General features: G+C 41.9%; 1 protein-coding gene across 1 annotated transcript in view; it reads right to left on the bottom strand.

Moving 5' to 3' along the window:
- Nucleotides 1-21,762, bottom strand: part of LOC311520866 (guanine nucleotide-binding protein subunit alpha-14) — a 60,061-nt gene extending 38,299 nt beyond the window's left edge. Inside the window, exon 1 of the mRNA XM_084628734.1 lies at nt 21,172-21,762. Within this exon, the coding sequence (XP_084484860.1) occupies nt 21,172-21,292 (121 nt within the window). The 5' untranslated portion in view covers nt 21,293-21,762. The remainder of the gene's footprint in view (nt 1-21,171) is intronic.
- Between the last annotated feature and the right edge of the window lie 1,785 nt (nt 21,763-23,547).

Raw genomic sequence — 23,547 nt, 5'->3', positions numbered from 1 at the left:
ATCAAAAGTTCTTCAGCAGAAGATGGGCACAAGCAAATCATATCCTAACCAAGGGGGGGGGGGGAAATCAGACTTAAAAAGGGACATTAACTAGAGGAGCTCTTGAGTTGGTATTTAAACCACAGAAATGTAAGAAATATGCATGGAAAATTTCTCTATTAAGGTTAACTTCATTTTACAAAATGTTCTCACACATACTTCTAAAGAATTGTACTGGCTCAATTTTTAATGAGGAATAGAGGCTCTCTATATAAATTAGATCAGATAAACTATGCCTGCTTAAATTCGCCAATGAAACCACTCCAGTTTTTTATTTAAAACACAACATGAACCTAATACTGTTAGAGTAGAAGCATTTCAATAAATTTGGAATTCCTCAGTATAAAACATCTGTTCCTGGGATTTAATTAAATACAGTTTCATATTTAAGAATCAGCTGCTGGGTTCATCACAGAACTTTCAGACACAATTTTTTGGTAGAAAGACACAGTACTGTCTTAAAAGCAAATATAGTTCTCTAAATGTATTCATCCTTCCTAAAATATTGGGGTTCAAATATCGCGCAGGGTTGAAACAAGGGAAAAACAATGATGAAAGCAAAGCTAAAAAAGTCCACTGTCACAGATCCTTTTTTTTTTTTTTTGGGGGGGGGGGGGAATCTTAAAATTGAATGAGCATTATTGACTTAAATATGGTCTCAAAATTTAAATTTTCTAAAAATAAGGTTTCATAAAATCTAAGACACTTGGAAATTGTTCCACAGGTTTTTTCCCCCCTGAATTCCAACAGAAACAGACTGTTTATTTTTAGATAAAATAATATTGTGTTGAAGTGTTTGAAATCCAAGCATTGTAGCAGTAAGAACCTGAAAGTGAAACTGACTAAACAAAAGTGAAATTAATTTAAGTGAATTTCCAGTGTTAAAGTTAAAAAAAAACCCACACAAATTAAACAAAGAGCTTAACTCATTACAAACAAACTAGATTTTTAAAGTTCTCATGTTTAATATACAACATATTAGTAACATAAGAGAAGAAACCTATTTGCATTTAACATATGATCTTAAGCGACTGTCTCAGCCAAATGTCCTTGTTCCTTCTTTGCACCTTATGTAAGTGAAAATCTAGCAGATGGAAATGTTACAAGAAGTTATTTCAATATTTTTGATTCTCTAACTATCACTATCATCTTCACTGCATGGAAACAATTGGTAGATACAATCAAATATTGTTTTGATGTGCACTGTTCTATAACTTTCATCAAAATAAACTTATTGCTGAGGATTTCAGACATTTTCATATCAGGCTGTCACAGGCAAACACTCATAATGGGCCTTCAAATGTGTCCCAGAATCTTTCGCACTTACAGCCCCCACACTTCAAAAACATTTCCACAGGAATCAGTGGAATGGTGCATAGGTCACTCTTGGTGTCAGAGAAAGGACAGTTAGTTACAAATGATTCAACAAATCAGATTCAACAGAAAATAGGATGTAGGGAATTGGAGTTAGTTTGAAAATCCCCAGCAACTGTAGGGACTTCCCCTCTGGGGCTAGACACCCCAAAACAGGAACTGCTGGGCTCACATAAAAGTGACAGTTTATTCTTTTAAAAACTACTTCCAGATAAAATATTTATACATTTATCCACATTTTACATGACTGTAAAGACAGAATTAACAGGTGTGTGGCAAGATTTGCATTCACACACACTTCTGGGCTGAGAACAAGTGTGAGGAATGTCAGCACAAAAATTGTTTTGAAGAAGTCATTAAGCAATTGAAAATAGTGGTACATGGCTGTCATCTCACCTATAAACATACTGTGATATTATCTGTAATGATATCTTGCATTTTAGCAAAACTATTCTACAAACTAAGAACTTAACAAGGGGAATATGATGCACTCTTTGTTATATTGTCACACTTCAAGCAATACATTAAAAACAAAAATAGACAGCTGCTTAAAAAATTAACAGAGCACCCAAGAACATATATTAAAAGATACCTTGTCCCAAAAAGCATGGTAAGTAATAATATACGCCAATGCCAACATCGGCTACTAAATATCACTATACAGAATGTTAGAGAGACAAGGGGGGTGAGATAATATCTTTTATTGCACCAGCTTCTGTTGGTCAGAGATACAGGCTTTTGAGCTTACACAGAGCTCTTCTTCTGATCTGGGAAACATACTTCAAGTGTCACAGGTAAATATAAGGTGGAACAGATCATTTAGCATAAGTAGTGAACACATATTTCAAGGGACCATTTAAGGTGAAGTGGCCTATTAACACCCCTCCAGTCATAGGGGGCAAAGGGGAGGGGCAAAAATACAGTTGGGGAGATTATACCTTGTTATAATAAGCCATAAAGCCAGTGTCTCTATTCAGCCCATGATTTTTTAGAATCCTAGCAAAGTTATGAATTTAAGCTCTGAGGCTTGTCTTGTGAAAGCACTGTGCAAGTTTCTTTTGAGGATGAGGACTGATCAGTCAGATATAGTGATCACTTTGTGAAAAGTGTTCAGGGTGTATTTGTGTTTTATCGGTTTTCCTGTGTGAGTTCATTCGAGAGCATAGTTTTACCCACATAGTTGCTATTGGGGCATTTAGTGCACTGGATGAGTTACACCACACAGATCTTGAAAAGTGTACTGTAGTGTAGGGGGATGTTGATCATTGTAGCAGTGGAGATATGTCTGCAGGTTTTGCATCTGTTGTTCTGACAGGGTCTCATGCCATTTTCAGTTGGTGTGTCCTGGTCTTGGGGGTGGGGAGCTTGCTTCTGATAAGCTAGAAGAGGTTGGGGGGTTGTTTGAAGGAAGAGTCGTCTCCGGAGTCTTGGTTGTAGTTGTTTGACGATACCCCGTATGGGTTCTGGTGTGTGGTGACACGTGACAACTAGGGGTGTGCGTCAGAGGGAGGTTTTATTTCTGTATTGTCGTAGGTTCTTTGAGGGTATTTGGGTGGCCTATTCCATAATGCAATTTAGCTGTGCACTCTGAATAAATTTCCCCAGACCTGAAGAAGAGCTCTAGCTAAGCTCAAAAGCCGGTCTCCCACACCAACAAAAGCTGGCCCAATAAAAGATATAACTTCACCCACATTGTCTCTCTAATATCCTGGGAGTGTCACGGCTACACCAACACTGCACACTATACAGTGGAGAAATGTAGGTGAGGAGAGGAGTCAATGGGACCTAGATTTTCCATGTAGTTTTTTCCACATGTTAAACAGAGAAATCAAGACCGCAAACTGCAAGCTGATAGATCAATTATGTGACTGCTGAAGATATGACAGTACTTAAGTAAGAATATATTGCTTCTTGTTTACTATTCTTTCATCAAATTTCCTATAATCATTATTATTACAGTATACCATATTTTGATTTATACTAGACATAATTTTTCAGTGTTGTGAGTGGCAGTTTACCTGTCTCACTCTCATTAACATTATCACCTAAAAAAATCATTTTGTACACAACCTAAAAATGTGTTTCAATTGAAAAGCTCAATCCTTTTAATTACTCGCTGTATAAAAGCACAGATATTACAGATTCAGCTTTCTTCATTCCTCCTAAAAAATAAATAGACTGGAAATAGGTATAGTTGATATCTCATCTTAAATATAAGGCATTGGTAACAATTTTATATTTTTTCTTTCTAAAGTCAAAGATTTTCCTATTTAAATATTATTGACAGCAAACCTCAGACCTATTTTGCAAAAAGTATTCATGAGAGTCTCACCTTACAATCCTAAGTGTTGCTAAGCAAACTAAATTTAAATGAGTTAAATAAATTTAAATGAAGTAATATACAAATATATTAAAACAAAACTAAAGCTGAAAGTAAAATAGCAAACTGAAGCTACAGCATAGCAAACAATTTACTATGTATCCTGAATGCAAAAAAAAATCCACATCCTTTGTAAAACAGATTCAAAATTACTATCAATCTATTTTTTGATTTGTGCAAATGAAGCTGATCCCTTCGCGTGAGTATCCATGTTATAGAGATAAAATAATTAAACAGGATATTTACTATGTTAGGAAATGGCAAATTGAATGTCAAGTGTTACTCTTTTTTTGTTTAGAAAGTATATTTAAGTGCAACACTGAGGCAACAAGTAATTTGTATAATCAAATAAGAAATTGTTTAACCTGTTTTCCTTAGTGAGAAATCATTCCTGGAATTGATTTCTAATTAAATAAACCTTCTTGGAGAACAAAAGAGAAAATAAAGTACAAAATATTATCTTTGATGATTATCTTTAAATTACAGCCAAATGGGCTCCCATACAATATTTCAGTTTTAATGTGCTATCTTTTTAAATGGACATGCTGTTTGATAGACATTTGTTTGTTCACATTCATCATCTGCACTCCTCTGGTTTTAAGTACAAGATTAATATTTTCTTATGAGGCTCCCTTATTCAAAGGGAAACCAAGTATTGATCTGTCATGGATCAGATCCTGGATCACTTATTTGACTTTGAAATTGCGTGAACTAGTTAGTAATTCTTTTTTCTGCATATTTGATGAAGGAAAAAGCACACTCAGTGAGACAGGGCAGCCTCTCATTTATCTACTCCAAGTTCAGCAAATACTAACAGATATAAAAATTAGGTTTAATGACAACTAAGGATGCATGAGGCCCCCCAAATCTATCCAAATCCTTGAAAGCATGGAAACAATTTAAAGGAAGTCTCCAGCATTCCTTGCCACCTTCAACATCACCTAGAATACTGTTGAATTTCTTATGGACCATTGCAGAGTATCATCATCATCATCTCCATTTCCAACACATACCAAAAAGAAATATATAACAGACTGAATTGGATGAAGTTAGGTATGTTTAAAAAAAAAAAAAACACAAAACAAAAAACCACCTTACTCTGTTATGCTCATACTCTCTTATTTCCACAAACTTGACTGTCACATAGTCCATTCATTTGGAAAGTTATTCTGATTTAACACCATTAAGGTGTTGTGTGTGAAAGAGTTGGATTAAGTTGGGACACGTGTTATTGCTTTTTGGAGCAATTTTGCTGGCGATCAAAATGAGACCGCTGCCATTGTACAGCTTGCACAGCAAGGGTTCGTTACTCAGTGAAAGCGAAACTTAGGCAATCCTTACACCAAGAGCTTAACACCATTTTTTGAAAGCAGGCCCAGAGGATGCCTGTTGCTTCAAAATTCAGGTCTCCAGTGCGGCAGCCCTCATATTTAAATCAGATTTTAACGTTGCTCAGTACCCAGCAGCACCCACTGTAAAAGCAAAGATATGCAATGCAACATTCTTAAGAACAATGGGAGTTGCTGCATGCAGAGTGAGTACTTTTAAAAATCTGGCCCTTAAATTTTAGTTTGGCATTAGCAAGAAATATATTCTCAATTTAATTATTCTACTGTTAATATTATTAGATCCACAGGACAGTACATACCAAGAAACAAGAACATTTAGTTAAGCATTAGCGTGAAGACAAGCAAAAGAGAATAAACTTTAAAGTTTGACAATAAGATTCATATTTTTATATACCCAATTATTATAATCCCCCATTTCTCAGGTTCTCTGCCTTTCAAAGTAATAAGATGCCAATTAAGCTATGGAACACTCACAACTAGTGAACACATTGTCAAGCAAAGCCATATTAGCATATTCTGCAACTTCAAATTTTATACTGACACATGAAGCTGGTATGGAACTTGCATTTCTTGGTAAGAGGGTGGGATAAGGTAGAGACAAATTTCTTACATACCATCTTTTGATTACAACAGCCGTATAAAATAATCTCCCTCACACTGTTAAACGAGTGGGCACATAAAAGATACCGTGGAAATACAGTGGGGCACAAAGAGCTGCCAGCAGGAACAACAACAAAAGTACAATATTATCTTAAAGGAAAATTGAAGTGATATGATTTAAATCGCTTGTTGTTAGAGGTGTTTACTAATAATCCAATCCTGAGAGGTGCCAAATGTCTTCAACAAGTCATGCTCTCTTTCTCCCTACTTCATTCCCTCCCCTACCTCCCACCCCAAAAATTATTTGGGTCTTCCACATTCAAGGACAGTTTCAAATAGCTCAAGAATTAAAATTTCCTCCCTGCCCTCCTATATCACTTTTAGTTATATCCTACAATCTTTGGCAAATGTCATCATTGCTTAACTTTTCAGACTGATTCTTCCATGTTTTGATTGGAGTGGTATCTCCCAGAAACCTGCCAGTTTAACCCTAATAAGGCAACAAATGACACTGGATATGCTAGATGTGGGGAATAACCTTGAATTTTCAACCACAGGCCAGTGAGAACAAAGAAAGGTTATTGGTGCAGTGCATTGTGATTTAACACCATGCAGCTGAACTGCCATACATCACACTGGAAATTATCAGAACTTTGTTTATTCCTTATATTATCTTTAAAATACTTTAAACAGTATGTCTTAAAAATCTCAAGACCAAGATTTAAGATATGCTATTTATAGAGTTGCTCTTTTAGAAAACAAATTGCATATAAGTCAGAATCAATTGATGGATTCTCCAAAATCTGAAGTCTTTAAATTGAGATTGCACATCTTATGTTCTAGTTTAATGAGAAGTTACGGGGTTGATGAAGGTATTACTGGGTGAAAAATCTATGACCTGAGTTATGCAGAAAGGCAGAAGAGACTGTCATAATTGTCCCTCCTGGGCTTTAAATCTATGAATTAATGAAAATTCTTAATATGATCCAGGAATCATTCCACAGACAGCCATGAAAAAAATCAGTCCCTCAGTGTTAAATGTAGCTAGTTTTACACTTTCCAAAAGAACAAACAAACAATCTCCTGTCTAGTTCAACAATAACCCACATGAAGGTGTGCATTAGTAGACTATAATTCAATTCTTGGATAGTTGCAATCACTTGTGCTCATTCCTCACAATGCACCTTAAGCATGTAGTAGCCAGGAAAAACATTAACAGCTTACTAATGCACAGTTCTGGGGTAGTTTACTGTTTTTAGAATTGGTTTGTAACAACATAAGTGAATTCATGTAGGGCTAAAAGATTATCTTGTGGTTAAAAAAATAGGACTAGGAGTCAAGAAACCTAGGATTAATTTCCAGAATGGATGAGAATTCAAAATGGGTGTGCAAGTTAGAGTTCTACAGGGGATGGGTTGTTGACATTCTAAGAAATAGCACACTGCAGCCCCTAAACAGTGGAAAGAGACAGCATTCACCCATCCCACCAGGATCTTCTCTAGAGAACTCAGCATCAAGGATCCCTCCATTCATAGTTTCTTTTTTTTTTAAAAAATGAAAAGATTATTATTCCTTGTATTTTGGTGCCCTACAGAGCTGCCTACCTAAATTATGTCCAAATTGAGATTAGTGCATATTGAGGCCTTTTAGAATTACATTTTGCACAGCTAGGGAAGAAAAAGAACAATGCCACTGGCCAGAAAAGTAGCTGTATTTGTTAGCATTCTTACAATTTGCTCCTAAAAAAAATTTACAGAAGAAATGCAGTCAATATATTGATAACATCACACTTTAAGCTTTGCATTTTTTTGTTTTGTTTTGTTAAGTGAGGAGCCATTGCTCATTCATGGGACGGGGGAGTACGATCCACAGAATATCACCAAGCTAAGCTACAAGAAAGGGAGCAAACTCTCTCTCTCAAAAAAAAAAAAGGTATCTATCCCAAATACATTAAGAAATAAAGAGAGAAAAAGAGAGAAGATATTACTTGAAGAAAGCAAGTGAGTGATCCTACAAGTAACAGTCAGGTTCTCTCCAGAGACATATCTCTAGGATGTTGTGGAAAGGCCAAAGCATTTTGTTTCCTTCCTGGTTTTGGAGTTGGTACTTTGGGCTCCACCCCATAAGCACTTATGTATATGAATAACTGCACATAACTCAGTAGCCTTAATGTCTTCAAAATGACTACTCACTTGTACAGGATTACTCACGTACTTTAAGATTTTGCAAAATCTGCCTGCAGTTTGTAGCTAATATTCTTGATGGTAGTAAAACAGGCTATTTACCTCCAGGCTGGCTATTGCCAAACAGGCACAAATTATTCCTTTCAATTTTATCCATTTATCACCCTTTGGGGGGCGGGTATTTTTAAAACTGTCCTTTCATCATCTTTAACATGTACAAAAAGTTACCTACTGTTACAGCCAATTTAAAATTGTTGGATACATGCCCAACAGTAATAGTACGAAGAAATAAAACTCCAGTCCTAAAGCAACAACATTTACAACCCCACTTTCCCATAACTTCTGGTTCTGTAGTATGTCTGCTTGGGAAACACTATCAAATGTAGGAACACAATAAAATAAAGTCTGTTAAGATAAAAACAGTTTTGGGCACCTCCATGTGTGTACCTTTATTCCCTTGTTTGCATGTTGTAATTCTCCTATTCATTCAGTCCTATTTCCTCTTTTTTTTTTTCTTCCCCTCCCCTCTTCACTTAAAGACAAAAAGAAAGAATATTATTCCTTTTTTACTTTACGGTACCATCTTCTTCATCTTTTACCCCCGTTTTCAACATCTCTGACCTTCCTGTTTCTCTCATTCCGATCTCTCCCCTTACTGTTTTTTTTATCTGTTTCTAATGTCCCGTCCCTCTCCTCCTTATCCACATAGGACATGAACCTGCAATCTGATCCATATGGGTGGACTCCTGAAGAGCCTCACTGACTTCTATGGGCGTCTGTTCCTCTGTATGAGGAATATTCCCACAAGGAGCAAATTGCCGGATTAAGGCCATAGTCGACTCCAGGGAGATCAGTCTCCATGCTTGTACACACCTTGGCCTCTCTGCTGAGATCATTAAAGGTACAAATTAGTGCCAGTTGGAGTGATGGACTGTTTTGCAATATAGACACTTATCCCTGAGAAATTGGATTGGGACTGCCAAACTATTGAAGAAAAGTTTTAGTCATTATTCAAGTATCTACTGATCACCAGTCGGTTAATGGCTGTGTATTGCATTAGCAATCCTCTAAACCAGCAATTATCCCTCAATAATTATTATTAATATGTATTACCTCTGTGTGTGTGTGTGTATTTGTATTTCAAGTGTATAAAAGGTTGTTACAAAGAGGAGGGAGAAGAATTATTCTTCTTAGCCTCTGAGGATAGGACAAGAAGCAATGGGCTTAAATTGCAGCAAAGGAGGTTTAGGTTGGACATCAGGAAAAACCTTCCTGTCAGGGTGGTTAAGCACTGGAATGAATTGCCTAGGGAGGTGGTGGAATCTCCACCATTGAAGAAATTTAAGAGCAGGTTAGACAAACACCTGTCAGGGCTGGTCTAGATCAGGGGTGGGCAAACATTTTGGTCTTAGGGCCACATCTGGGAAGAGAAATTGTATGGTGGGCCATGCATGCTCACAAAATTTGGATTTGGGTGCGAGTGGCGGTGAGGATCTGGTTGTGGGTATCGGCTCCAGGGTGGGGTCAGAAATAAGGAGTTTGGGGTATGGGAGGGGGTTCCAGGCTGGGGCAGGGGACTGGCATGCCGGGGGTGGGAGGGGAAGGGCTCTGGGGATGAGGTGTTTGGGGTGTAGGTGGGTGCTCTGGGATGGAATTGAGGGGTTTGGAGGGCAGGAGGGGGTCCAGACTGGGGTAGGGGATTGGGGTGCGGGAAGGCATTCAGGCTCCGGCTGGGGGTGCAGGCTCTGGGGTGGGGCTGGTGAGGGTTTGTGGTGCAGGAGGGTGCTCCAGGCTGGGATCAAGGGGTTGGAGGGCAGGAGGGGGATCAGGGCTGGGGCACGGGGGGTTGCAGTGCAGGGAGAGTCTCAGAGGTGCAGGCTCAGGGCGGCGCTTACCTCAAGCGGCTCTCGGAAGCAGCAGAATGTCCCTCAAAGGCACAGCCAGGTGGCTCTGCATGCTGCCCCATCCGCACGCAATGCCCCTGCAGTTCCCACTGGAGCGCCAGAGGGGACCATTGGAGTGGGGCCATTGGAGCACGGATAAACCGGAGGGGGGCCATGCCACTGCTTCCAGGAGCAGCCCCCAACTCTGCTCCCCAGCTGGAGCACTGGAGGGGGGCCAGGCCCCAGACCCCGCTCCTCAGTGGGAGCTCAAGGGCTGGCTTAAAACAGCTGGAAGGCCAGATCTGGCCTGCAGTTTGCCCACCCCTGGTCTAGATAATACTTAGTCCTGCCATGGGTGCAGGGGACTAGACTAGATGACCTCTCAAGGTCCCTTCCAGTCCTATGATTCTATATAAAATCTTTTAATGTTCCCACAAACGTTGATTAAGCACTCAAATATTGTGTATATAAAATACTTATATGGCTCTATCGTTGTAGCATCTTAGCATCTCACAGTCTTCAATGTGTTTATCCTCACAACAGCGCTGTAAGGCAAGAAAGTACGATTACTGAAGCACAGGGTAACTAAGGCCTGGATTTGCAAAGGGCTCAGTGTTGCAATGCCTATCTTTTAAGCATCTAGAAAATAACTGGACCAACAATGAGATCCACAAAGCCTGAGTTAAATTCCTTGGCTCCCTATACAATGAATAGGGAGAGATAGGCACTTAAGAATAGGATCCTGAACAGCCGACATGCAAGGCGGGGAGTCACCTAAACAGGGCAATGGGAGATGCCAACTAGAGGGCATGCCCTAAGCCCTAGCCCTCTCACAGAGTTTGATACCTAAGGCTGGGCTGCAGGGAGGTGCTTATCTCTGCTTGCAATCCACAGCTAAGAACCCCTCTCGGGGTCAGGTGATTTAGGCTCCTAAGTTGTTTCTTCCAAAAATGAGTGGGGTGTCTGCTTAACTCCATGTCCAAGGGCCAGGTGGAGGGATTGAAAGTGCCCTTGGAATTTGGGATATTCTGATGTGGGTCTCGCACAATCTCTCTTAGTGGAGTTGTTCCACTTTAATTAAATAACTGATTACGTAAATAACAATTGGGCAAGAGAAAGACTCATTCTACAGTTCAGTGGTCACCTGAGAGGTGGGGTACCCCTGTTCAAATCTTATCGTCTCATCAGGGGGATATTGAACAGGGGTCTCCCACATCTCAGATGAATGCCCTAACTACTGTGCTAAAAATCATAAGGGAGGGTCTCTCACGCCCTATCCACTGGCCATTTTTGTGGAGTTAGGCATGCTCTTAGAATACCCACTAATTTGGCCCCACAGACAAAACAGGCAAGGAAACACCCGTCATCCCCCAGTTTGTGGATCATACTAGTTAGGTGGGAGGCAGAAGTGCACACAACTAGAATAAGGCAGCCGTGCACATGTTAGGAGGTGGAAATATAGGCGATAGGAGATTTTTACAATGGAAATTTAGTCACCAGCTAAGTGTGGGTTTGTAGAATGCAGTGGTGGTCCCTGTATGGAGCTGGACCTTAGTGACGTGCCCAACGTCACAATGAAAGGCTGTCACCGAGCCTGGAATGGAACCCAGGTCTCCCCCAAAAAAACTAGGCTACTACTCTAATCAATGGACCACCATCCTCCATAGGGTAGCTATACTATTTTCATGACTGGTGTAGGGTGACTCTTTCACTGTGCCTATTGATTTACTGATTTTATAAATCAAGATACAGACATTTCATTTGGGTTATCTGACAGATCTGATGACAGAGTAGTAAAAATTATACACAATAAAAACCCCAAGACAGGATAACAGTTTCTGATAAACACAACTCCTAGTCACAGCTGCTGTGGAAATATGAACAAACTGTCCGCACTACCTTATTTGTTTTAAATGTTGGATGTTCCTACTGTAAGTCATACAAATCAATAAAGGAGAGGAACTCTACTTTTTCTGTGGGGATTGCTGCAGTATTCATTTACACACTCTTCTTTGATATTTGTAGTACTGAGTAACTGAACCCACCTAGGTAAGTGCAAATTGGCAAAGATACAACTTGGACAACTGAAGCTGCTGAGTCCAGATTCCTAGAGCAATGGAGGGTTAGGACTGCAACTTTATAAGGGACGTGTTGTGTCACCCTTTTTCCAATATGGCTTGCGGCCTTGGGGTCGGGTTGGACCCACTGCTGCTTCAAGATATACTGACAGTAGCTTTAACTCATATTGGATTTTCGATCATTACTTTTGTTATGTATTGTGGATCAGGGTCCTAGTGTGCTACATATTATACAAACACACAGTAAGACACAGCACCTGCTATCTGTGGATCACCAGGAAGCTCACCAGAGCTATTCATGCCTTTGTCTCCTCCCGGATTATTATAATGCAATTTACTTGAGATGGCCCTTGGTAAGCCTATAGAAAAGTCAGTTCCCTGTATGCTAAGGGAGGAGGGTCAACATTACCACATTAAACCTGTACTCACATCCCCTATTGGCTACTACTTGGTTCTTGGTCATTTCAAGGCATTTTCATAAGGAATACTATTTTCTCCATGAGACCAGAAGCCTTATGTTGATATTCTTCTCATAGTGGTAGTCAAAACAAGAAAAAGGTGTGTTGTTATCTATATACTTTGTCCTCTTCTAGATTAACAGGAAAACATAACAGAATCATATTTTCAAGAGTGGTCAGCATCGATAATGGGGACCAGATTTTGAACAGAGCTCAGCACCCAGCAGCTTCTGCTGAGAACAATTTGATCTATTTCATATATTCAAACTTGTGTTGTTTGTTTACATTCAACCTATAAAGGACAAATATAAAAAAAAAAAAACCACACACAAGTCTGTAGGGATAAAATTAGAAACGCCAAGGCACAAAATGAGATTAAACTAGCTAGAGACATAAAGGATAACAAGAAAAGATTCTCGGAATACATTAGAAGCAAGAGGAAGACCAAGGACAGGGTTGGCTCATTAGTCAATGAGGGGGGAAAAATAATACCTGAAAATGTGGAAATGGCAGAAGAGCTAAGTGACTTCTTCATTTCGGTTTTCACCAAAAAGGTTAGTAGCAATTGGATGTCTAACATAGTAAATGCCAGTGAAAATGAGGTAGGATCGTAGGCTAAAATTGAGAAACAAGAAGTTAAAAATTACTTAGATAAATTAGATGTCTTCAAGTTACCAGGGCCTGATGAAATACATCCTAGAATACTCAAGGAGCTGAATGAGGAGATATCTGAGCCATTAGCGATTATCTTCAAAAAGTCATGGAAGATGGGAGAGATTCCAGAGAACTGGAAAAAGCTAAATATAGTGTCCATCCATAAAAAGTGAAATAAAGGATAACCAGGAAATTATAGACCAGTCAGCTTAATTTCAGTACCCGGAGAGATAATGGAGCAAATAATTAAGCCATCAATTTGCTAACCCTAGAAGATAATAAGGTGGTAAGTAAAGGTCAGCATGGATTAGTCAATAACACATCATGTCAAACCAACCTAATAGCTTTCTTTCATAGGGTAACAAGCCTTATGGATGGGGCGGGAAAGCAATAGATGTGGTATATCTTAACTTTAATAAGGCTTATGATACTGTCTCTCATGACTTCTCATAAACTAACTAGGGAAATAGAACCTAGATGGAGCTACGAAAAGGTGGGTGCATAACTGGTTGGAAAACTGTTCCCAGAGAGTAGTTATCAGTGGTTCACAGCCAAGCTGGAAGGGCATACTGAGTAGGGTCCTGCAGGGATCAGTTCTGGGTCTGGTTCTGTTCAATATCTTAATCAATGATTTAGATAATGGCATAGAGATCACACTTACAAAGTTTGCGGACGATACCAAGCTGGGAGGGGTGGCGAGTGCCTTGGAGAATAGGATTAACATTCAAAATGATCTGGAGAAACTGAAGAAATGGTCTGAAGTAAATAGGATGAAATTCAATAAGGACAAATGCAAAGTACTCCACTTAGGAAGGAGCAATCAGTTGCACATATACAAAATGGGAAATGACTGCCGAGGAAGGAGTACTGCAGAAAGGGATCTGGGTCATAGTGGATCACAACTAAGTATGAGTCAACAGTGTAACACTGCTGCAAAAAAAGTAAACATCATTCTGGGATGTATTAGCAAGAGTGTTGTAAACGAGACACGAGAAGTAATTCTTCCGCTCTACTCCACGATGATTAGGCCTCAACTGAATTATTGTGTCCAGTTCTGGGCACCACATTTCAGGAAAGATGTGGACAAATTTGAGAAAGTCCAGAGAAGAGCAACAAAAATGATTAAAGGTCTAGAAAACATGACCTATGACGGAAGATTGAAAAAAAAAAATGGGTTTGTTTAGTCTGGAGAAGAGAACACTAAGTGAGGACATAACAGTTTTCCGGTACATAAAAGGTTGTGTGACAAAGTTCCTCCTCTGCCTTGGTGGGTCCTGCTCTTCTTGGCGGATTTTGCTTGCCTCAGAGATTTACAGCACCCCTCAGTTTGGCCACTTTTGCTAGTGGCTCAAACCTGCCATTCACTCAGCTAGCCTCATCACTGGCCAGCATGGGAAACAGGAAGAAGAACAATCCCCACAGTTTCTGCTGATCCACCATGTGGGTTGGGGAACAGACCAGAAACCTTCCCCTCTGGTGAAACCCACAGTCCAGGTCAACTCCTCCTGCGTCTGATCAGGAGTTGGGAGGTTTGGGGGGACCCCAGGCCCGCCCTCTACTCTGGGTTCCAGCCCAGGGCCCTGTGGACTGCAGCTGTCTAGAGTGCCTCCTAGAACAGCTGTGTGACAGCTACAAATCCCTGGGCTACTGCCCCATGGCCTCCTCCCAACACCTTCTTTATCCTCACCATAGGACCTTCCTCCTGGTGTCTGAAAATGCTTGTACTCCTCAGTCCTCCAACAGTCCGCGTTCTCACTCTCAGCTCCTAGTGCCTCTTGCTCCCAGCTCCTCACATGCACACCACAAACTGAAGTGAGCTCCTTTTTAAACTCAAATGCCCTGATTAGCCAGCCTGCCCTAATTGATTCTGGCAGCTTCTTAATAGGCTCCAAGTGTCCTAATTAGCCTGCCTGCCTCAATTTGTTTCAGCAAGTTTCTTCTGTTTCAAAAAACTGCCCCTATTACCTTACCCAAGGAAAATGGACCTGCTTAATCTGGGACTAATATATCCACCTTCTAACACTCTCCTGTAGCCATCCGGCCTGACCCTGTCACAGTTGTTACAAGGAGGAAGGAGAAAAATTGTTCTCTTTAACCTCTGAGGAGAGGATAGGGTGACCAGATATTCCGATTTTATAGGGACAGTCCCAATATTTTGGGCTTTTTCTTATATAGGCTCCTATTACCCTCTCACCCCCGTCCTGATTTTTCACACTTGCTATATGGTCAGCCTAGGATAGGACAAGAAGCAATGGGCTCAAATGGCAGCAAAGGAGGTTTAGGTTGGACATTAAGCACTGGAATAAATTGCACAGGGAGGTTGTGGAATCTCCATCATTGGAGATTTTTAAGGGCATCTTAAAAAAAAAACAACCACCTATCAGGGATGGTCTAGATAATACTTAGTCCTGCTGTGAGTGTAGGGGACTGGACTAGATGACCTCTCGAGGTCCCTTCCAGTCATATGATCCTATGATTTTGAAAATCTGGCCACTTAGGTGCCTAAATGGGAGCTATTGATGTTGAGCTCTGTTAAAAATCTGATCCTTAGCTAATATAACAAGAGAAACAGGGTAGAATGATTTTTTTGTTCTTTTTAAACTTTTACAGTGCAGTAAATTCTTAAGCAAGAAGCTCCAATATTTTAGAATTTATGGTTGCTTTAACCTGAAAATAAACTATCCCTTCTTATTTCACAAATTTGAAATAGGACCATGACAAAACAGATCATGCGCACACAGATATTCTAGATGGTTAACAACACAGGCCATGATTTAAAGTCATATGGTTATCAATACATATACCTCCCCTATACAAATCCAATCGCTTCCAGGGGTCAGCCTCCACCCCAAACCCCATTTCACCTCCAGCATTTATAATGGTGTTAAATATTTAAGAACTGTTTTTCATTTATAGGACTCAGAGACTTGCTGCGTGAAAGGGGTCACTAGTACAAAAGTTTGAGAACCACTGCCTTAAATTATATGCAAGACAGACTCAGCTGTGATTGTAGCTTTTCGTAACAAAAAGTATGTATGTTTTTATACTGAACTCTGTGGGACAAATCACATGTTTAAAGTTAAGCATGCATGTAAGTTTGCAGTGTCAGGGCCTGTGATGCTGGCAGACCAGGTGCCAGCTCATGCCAAGGTCCCCGTGACTCAACTGAACACTTGACAAATACATAGCTGGAATCAGTCTGACTCTCTTGTGTTAGTAAGGTTAAAATAGGTATTAGAATTACAAGAATGTGTTCAGTGTTTAGACTTTATTGAATGCTTGTGGGTTGTTGCATACATTAATCTCACTTATAGCATCTGTATCCCATACTGTAAGATAATATTTAAGCATTTGCATTGCAAGCCTCTGTTATATTATAAATCACGAGACAGGAGACAGATATTAACTAATGTAAAATACTGGTCTCCAAGATAAGGTGTTATGTCCTGCCCAACAAGGAAGGCACATGGACACCAGACAGACTATTGTGGAACATTGAAAAGGACAAAATACTTTGTTGTTCTGCTTCCCTCTTCCCACCCCCCCACCAAAGAAGATGAATCATGGAAGTGGATTCCTCCCATCAGCTGAGTTTGCAGCTCAGAACACATGGGGGGGAAGGGAATGAAAACCCCTAACAAGAAAGAACTGTAACTGCTTGGACTCTGGGGGGCAAGGTTTTCTAGGCATAAGCAAGACAACCCCAGTGGTTAGCCTGGGTTAGCCCTAAAGGATATATAGAGCTTGCTTATTATAGATGCTACTATTGCTTTTTGAAACTTAGGATTGTAACTCATTTGTGTATGTAGGTTTACCTGCTTTAACCTTGTAAATAACTCATTTCCTTTTTAATACATCTGTATATAGTTTATTAGAGGATGGCTACAGCATTATTTTTGGTGTGCGATCTAAGGTGCAATTGACCTGGGGTAAATCACTGGTCCTTAGGGACTGCGAGTAACTTGAATATTGCTGTGATTCTTGATGTAAGGGACCATCTGCCATAAATGTAGGCTTACCTGAGTTGCGAGACAGAATTTGGAGTACCCAAAGGGACTGACTGTGATTCCGCATTAAGGCTGTTATCGTGCACAAGGAGTTTACACTTGCTACTTGGTTGGTGAAATTTAGGTATAGAATTCACAACTAATTTGGGGATTGTGCTCTGCATCTCAGGTTGGTACTCATGCTGCTGAGCCACTGCAGGACATCTTGACTAGGCCTACATAGTAAAAATATGTATACAGTGCTTATGTTCTTCTGAAAATAGAGACATATCTTGACTATTACAGTCAACTAAAAATTGCATCTTTTGTATTTGTCTGAAAATGTTTACCCTATTGTTACATGTAAGTCTAAGATTACAATAACCAAGGCTACAATAACATTTCCATTTTTTCAGTTTTACATTACATGGGATTTTCAAAAGCACTTGATGTTAGTCTACTCAAAACCTCCTCTATTCCCATTGAAGTCAAGCCAATGGTGAGCACTTTTAAAAATCACACCCTTTGTATTTTGACACTATTTTCCCTGTATACTCCATTTTGTTTTTGTAAAGGGTCTTTCACAGGAACAGATGAGAAAAGTGGAAAAATTTTATCTTAAAACAGCGGGGTAACTTGGGGACAGGTGTAATTGTCCAAAACCGAATTCATTTTTAAAAATTAAATTTCTAGTTGACAAAGTCAACTAAATTGAAAACCTGAACAGTTTAATAGATTTGTGGATTTTAAGGCCAGAAAGCACCATTATGATAAATTAGTCCAACTTCCTGCATAACTCAGGCCCATAGAATTTCATTCAGTGACTCCTGCTTCAAGCCTGTAGCATCAGGCTGAGCTAAAGCATATATTTTAGAGAAATATTTAAAAAGTCTTGATCTGAACACTAAGCGATGAAACACCAGGTTTCTAAATAAGTTGTTACAATGACAAAATTACCTGCCATTAAAATTTGCATCTTATTTACAGTCTGAATTTCTCTAGCTTCAACCTCCATCCATTGGATCTTGTTACGCCTTTGTCTTCTAGACTGAAGAGATTCTACCATCAGATATATTCCATAAGATACCAGGAAACTGCAACTACTATGTCTGGTGTTCTCTAAAAATTAAGTTTGGCCCTAACGTAGTCAATATATTTCATTTTCTTTTACATTTAAACAACTAACCAAATATGCCTGTGCAGCATTTCCAGTTGAAACATGGCAATATCATGAAAGTGGATAAAAACATGAAACTGGACTAGCCTAGGAACAACAGTGAAGCTTGTCAATTTGCCTTAGCTAAGAAAATATAAACAAACAACACAAAGTAAATTCGATGTTTAGACTATTCCATAATCATCTTTATCGGAGATGTTGTTTGGAACATAGATATGGACTTTTATTAAAATCTGTGTTTTTTAATCTCTCTCTCTCTCTCTCACACACACACACTATGGAGGATATTTTTTCTCCTTTCCTTGTCTGAGTACCTATAATACAGACACATAAACTAAACTTTTGGCTGCCCCAAGCAATAAATTTTTACATGAGAGATCAAGGATATCTTTGTGTAAAGAAAGGACAGGTAACATCTCCCCAGGAGGAAGCAGAGGTAGTGGAAAACCTGCCAAGCCTCACTCACTGAAAAGGCAGACTCACGCATTTTTTATAAATTTTATATCAGATGAAAGAGTTTGCTCTGTTTAAATTTCCCTCATTTAGTGGCAGTGGAGGCAGAGGCAGTAGCAACAGAGGTCAGATTCTGGAAGAAGTACTAACTTTACTCTGTCCTATCTCATTGCACTAAACTCAGACTGTGTCTATGGTGAGCTTTATTTTTCATAGATCCATAGAGCTGAACACCAGAAGAGATATTTAGATCAGTCAGACCTCCTATATACCACAGGCCATTACATTTCACCCACTTACCCCTGCATTCAATCGAATAAACTTGTTTTGCTAAAGCCTATTGTCCAGAAAGGCATCCAGTGTTTATCTGAAGTCTTCAAAAAATGGAGAATCCACCATTTCTCTTGGTAGTTTGTTTTAATGATTAATCACCCTTACTGTTCTTAAAAGCTTCCCACTGTTATACTACCAGCCGTGTGACCCCTGATACATTACCGCCAGGGCAGTGGGAGCTCGAATGAAGACAAAATGCCAGTGTTTCATTTGCCCCTGTTCAGAGCAAATCTAAACAAGTTGGTAAAAAGGCTTGCAGCTGTCAGCACCTTGTCTCTACTAGAAAGTCCCACCAACACTACCACCCAGTAGAGCTGCACCACTCCTAATGCAGCCATGACAAATTTTAAGAAAAAAGCTCAGTGTAGACACACCGAAATGGGCCCAGAATTGTGTCAGGGAGAACTCTTCACCCCCACACAGAGGCATGTGTCCTTGAAGGAAAACTGCAGAGAAGACCCAGCCAGAGACTCCAACCACTATGAGCAAAAGCTGACAAAAGCCAGGACCTCAAAACTTCCTACAGTTTTGACTGGACTTTGTGACTCCCTAATGACTGGCTGTTTGTGAGGGAGAGGGAAGGCAAGGCTGGAGAAATCTTTTCAGCTTCACTACACATCTCCCCTCTTACCCTCTTCTCCCCACCCTGTCCTCCTTCTTCTTCTTCCTTTTCCCTTTCTTTCTATTTAGCTGATCCTCCCCTAACTGTCCTCCCCCCAGAAAAACCCATAGAACTAACATGTTTGTCAGAGCATCACATTGTTCACTGTGCTTGTGTGTTCTACCTCTTCCCCACCCGCTGTCCATCTTGTCTGTTTAGATTGTAAGTTTTTTGGAGAAAGAAGACCATCTACTTCTCTGTGCAGTGCCCTGCACAACATAGCCCCATTCTTGTTTGGCCTTAGGCATGACTGTAGTAAACAGGATTTCAACAGTAAAGCTGCTCCAGGCATCTCTCCAGGGCAACGTTTACATACAGATTGGACTAGGCAACCACTCACTCCCTGCTCTTCACAGATAGTTTATTGACATGATAATATTCAAGTGTGTGCGAAGTGCAAGAATGACTGAAATCTCAAGTGTAGGTGAGAAGCAATGGGTCATTTATCTGCCCAGGGTTGAGTTTCATACTGCGTTGCGGGATTCTATTTCCTGTAGACGCACATCTTAAAAAAGAGTTGGAGCGTAATCGTCCCAACACTACATTGTACAATAGTGTTACTGGGGTAGTCAAGGCCTTTCCTGATTTTTTTTCCAACTTCTGTTTTACAAAAGGGACACCCGTGGCCCTGTAGGCACAAGGAAACTCAGTCCTGTCATCCACCTCTGGAGAAGTGCCACAGGGGGGAAGCTATAGGTTAGGCTTAGCCTGCACTAGTATTTTTTCTCTACAACTCCACAGGCGTTGCTGTGACCAAGGCCATTTCTCCAGTGGCTGCACCAGTACAGAAAAAGTGCAAGCAGCTCCGGTCATTTTATCTAGAGCTCCTCCCAGTAGCAAACAGGGTGTTAACTAGAAAAGGAGGACTTGTGGCACCTTAGAGACTAACCAATTTATTTGAGCATAAGCTTTCGTGAGCTACAGCTCACTTCACCGGATGGTAACTGAAATACCAGTGCTTCTTCCACACCAGCACTCCCACCCAGTGTCCTTCCGACCACCAGCAGGGCTGTACTGGTGGGCAGGGACGGGTCTCAGTTTTGCTGCTGTAGATGCAGCCAGAAGCTGCCTTGCTTACCGAGCGTTCCACTGCCAGGTTACCAGACCAAAGGAAACCCTCAAAAACACCCAAAGGGAGAATGTCACTGGCAAAGAATGGCGCTGCTCCAGACAAAATGTGAGGAAGGGCTGACACACAGGCACAAACACCGAATCAAAAATAACTGGTCAAAGTTTGACATTTTGACTAAAAATGCCGCTGAAAAATAGAATTTCGGGAAACGCTGACAAGTTTTGTTATTAGCAGGAGCCAGCTCCCGCCTTCCCCTCAGCCCAGGGAGCTCCTCTCTCTCTCCCAACAAGAAGGGCTCTGGACGGGTACTATTAGGCAACCATGCGAGGGCATCAGCAGAGGAGGGAGATGACTAGAGAGCCGCGCACCAACGGGGCCCTCAGCTTCCCCATCCCGGCACGGTCCCGGAGGCCTGGTGCGGAGTCACCGAGCGAGGCTGAGGAGAGGAGAGGAGAGGAGGCAGCCACTCCCTCCCTCCCTCACTCACTCACCCAGCAGCAGCAGCTTGAGCTCCCGGCGCGCGTCCCGCTTATCCCGGCGCAGCTGCCGCTCAATCTCCGCGCTGATCCGCTGCGACTCCTTCTCCTCGGCGGATAAGCAACATCCGGCCATGGTCAGCGCGGCAGGGTGCGGGCGAGGAGCGCTCCCCTCCCGGCTCTGCGCGCCAGGGAAAACGACACCCGCCCGCACCTGGTCCTCTGCGAGCCACGGGCGGGCTTGAGCCTCTCGCCAGCCCCGGATCCCCGCGGCACCAGCCGCCGGCTGGCCGGCAAGGGCAGCGCGTCCGCAGGGCTCCGGAGCAGACGAGTCCCCACGCAGGGAGGCGGCAAAGCCAACGGGGATGCGAGCGCCGCGGCCGCGTCCCCACGGGGTGTCTCGCGGCCGCGCTGAGCCGCGCTCGGTGGGTTGGGCTCGCCTCTTCCCCCAGGCACTGGGCTCACGGGCAGGTGCTTTTATATCTCGTTGTCCCTCCTCTCGTGGGTTAATATTTGCAAATGCGTCTCGGAGTGTCACGAGAGACCGGCGGCAATGGGGGGGGGGGCGGAGGAGGAAGAAGAAGGAGGAGGAAATTCCCGCCCGCGGCCAGTTGGAGGCAGTGGGACAAATGAAACCTCCAGGCTGCGGCTCCTTGTCCGGAGAGGGAGCCAGGCGGAGAGGGAGGAGCAGCCGGGACTGCTCTCGGCTGTGCCTGCTGCCGCTGGAGACGTGGGGGAGGCGGGGCGTCTTGCGAGCTCAGTCCGACTGGCGGCGGGACTCCGGCAGGGCGCTGGAGCAAATGGCGCCTGGTGTTGAATAATAATAAATTAATCATTTTTAAAAGGCTGGAGTCAGGAGCGGGGGAGGGGAGGCAGTGCCTTAAACTCCTTCAGCCCCTCTGGAAACCCCTTTCCCGGGGGAGAAGTCTGTCCGTACGTAACGCGGCCCCGGCTGCTCAGCTGCAGGCGAACAGCCCCAGGCGCCCAGTCTGCCTCCGTAATTGAAATATCCCTGCTCCGACAGGTGAGCGGCTGCTGTCTCCAGCTCCCCAGCAGCGAGGCTGAGGAGGCGCTGCTGCCGGGCAGGGATAGCAAACCGGGCGCGAGCTGCTGAGCTCTAGGGGGCTCGCCTCCCGGGAACAAAACTTGTTTCGCTTAGCAGCCTCTTTCTGCGCACACTTCCCTCGTCTGGCATCTGCAGCCTTGATGCATAACCTAGAGGTTAATCAGTTCCCGGGATCTCACTGGAATGAGTGCAGACCTGTTTGTTGAAGCTGAGACAATCCGAGATGCATACTGTCATTCTGCCAATTTACATGGGGGGTGCTGGTCTTTAAACTACATGGCAAGCTGACTCACTGAGGGACGCACCATTAAGTAGAAGAAGACAAAAAGCTCAAGTGGATGAGGCATTCGTTTATTTCAGAAGTCTAAAACTTTCACTAACCTTAGGAGAATGATTCCACATTTCTAGTGTTAAGAATTGATAGTACATTAATGAAGTCAGCTAACCCCAGTTTGGTGTGGGAAGAGATTTGACACCCAAACGGAGTGATGTACTTTGTAATCTTGTGCAATTGTTGGGAGCGAGGTGGAGAGAAAGTTTTGTAGCAAAGTAGGTCTGATAGGTTAGGTTTCACATATGTTATTCTCTCATTTAAAAATGACACTTGTATAAAAACGTATAGTATTAGGGAGGTTTATCCCTGTTTTTTGTAATTTTAAAGTTTTGCCTAGATGGGAATCCTCTGTGTTTTGAATCTGATTACCCTGTAAAATTACCTTCCATCCTGATTTTACAGAGGTGCTGCTTTTATTTTTTTTCCTTTATAATGAAGTTCTGGTTTTTTTAAAGAATCTGATTGGTTTTTAGTGTCCTAAAAGCCCAGAGATTTGGTCCGTGCTCACCTGTACCAATTGGTGAGGATATTATTCTCAAGCCTCCCCAGGAAAGGGGGTGAAGGGGATTTGGGGGAATATTTTGGGGAACAGGAACTCCAAGTGGTTCTTTTCCTTGAATCTTTGTCAAACTCACTTGATGGTGGCAGCGATACCGTCCAGGGACAAGAAGGGATACCGGCAGTACCAGGTTGAGTAACCAAGAACACTGACCAGGGAAATAACCCATTTCCTTCCCTGATGAACTGAGGGATGCACCCTACCTATGTACTTATTCTCTACACCAATACTGACTTGGACTCTTAATACATTCCATGGGTGGCGCACCTGAGCCCACTTATACACTGACGCTTTAAAAACTCCCACACCCCAATCTGGATCTATGCTGGTTATGTGATATGTGTGTACCTCATGAACCTTGCAACTGATACTTGCAATCCCGCATAACCCAAGCCTGATCCCAGATGTAAAGTACCTTCCCTCTTAACTTGT

This window comes from Lepidochelys olivacea (assembly GCF_965140295.1).
Source record: "Lepidochelys olivacea isolate rLepOli2 genome assembly, chromosome: 5".
NCBI lineage: Eukaryota > Metazoa > Chordata > Testudines > Cheloniidae > Lepidochelys > Lepidochelys olivacea.
Note: the sequence above shows the minus strand (reverse complement) of the source record. Positions and strands in the feature narration are given on the sequence as shown.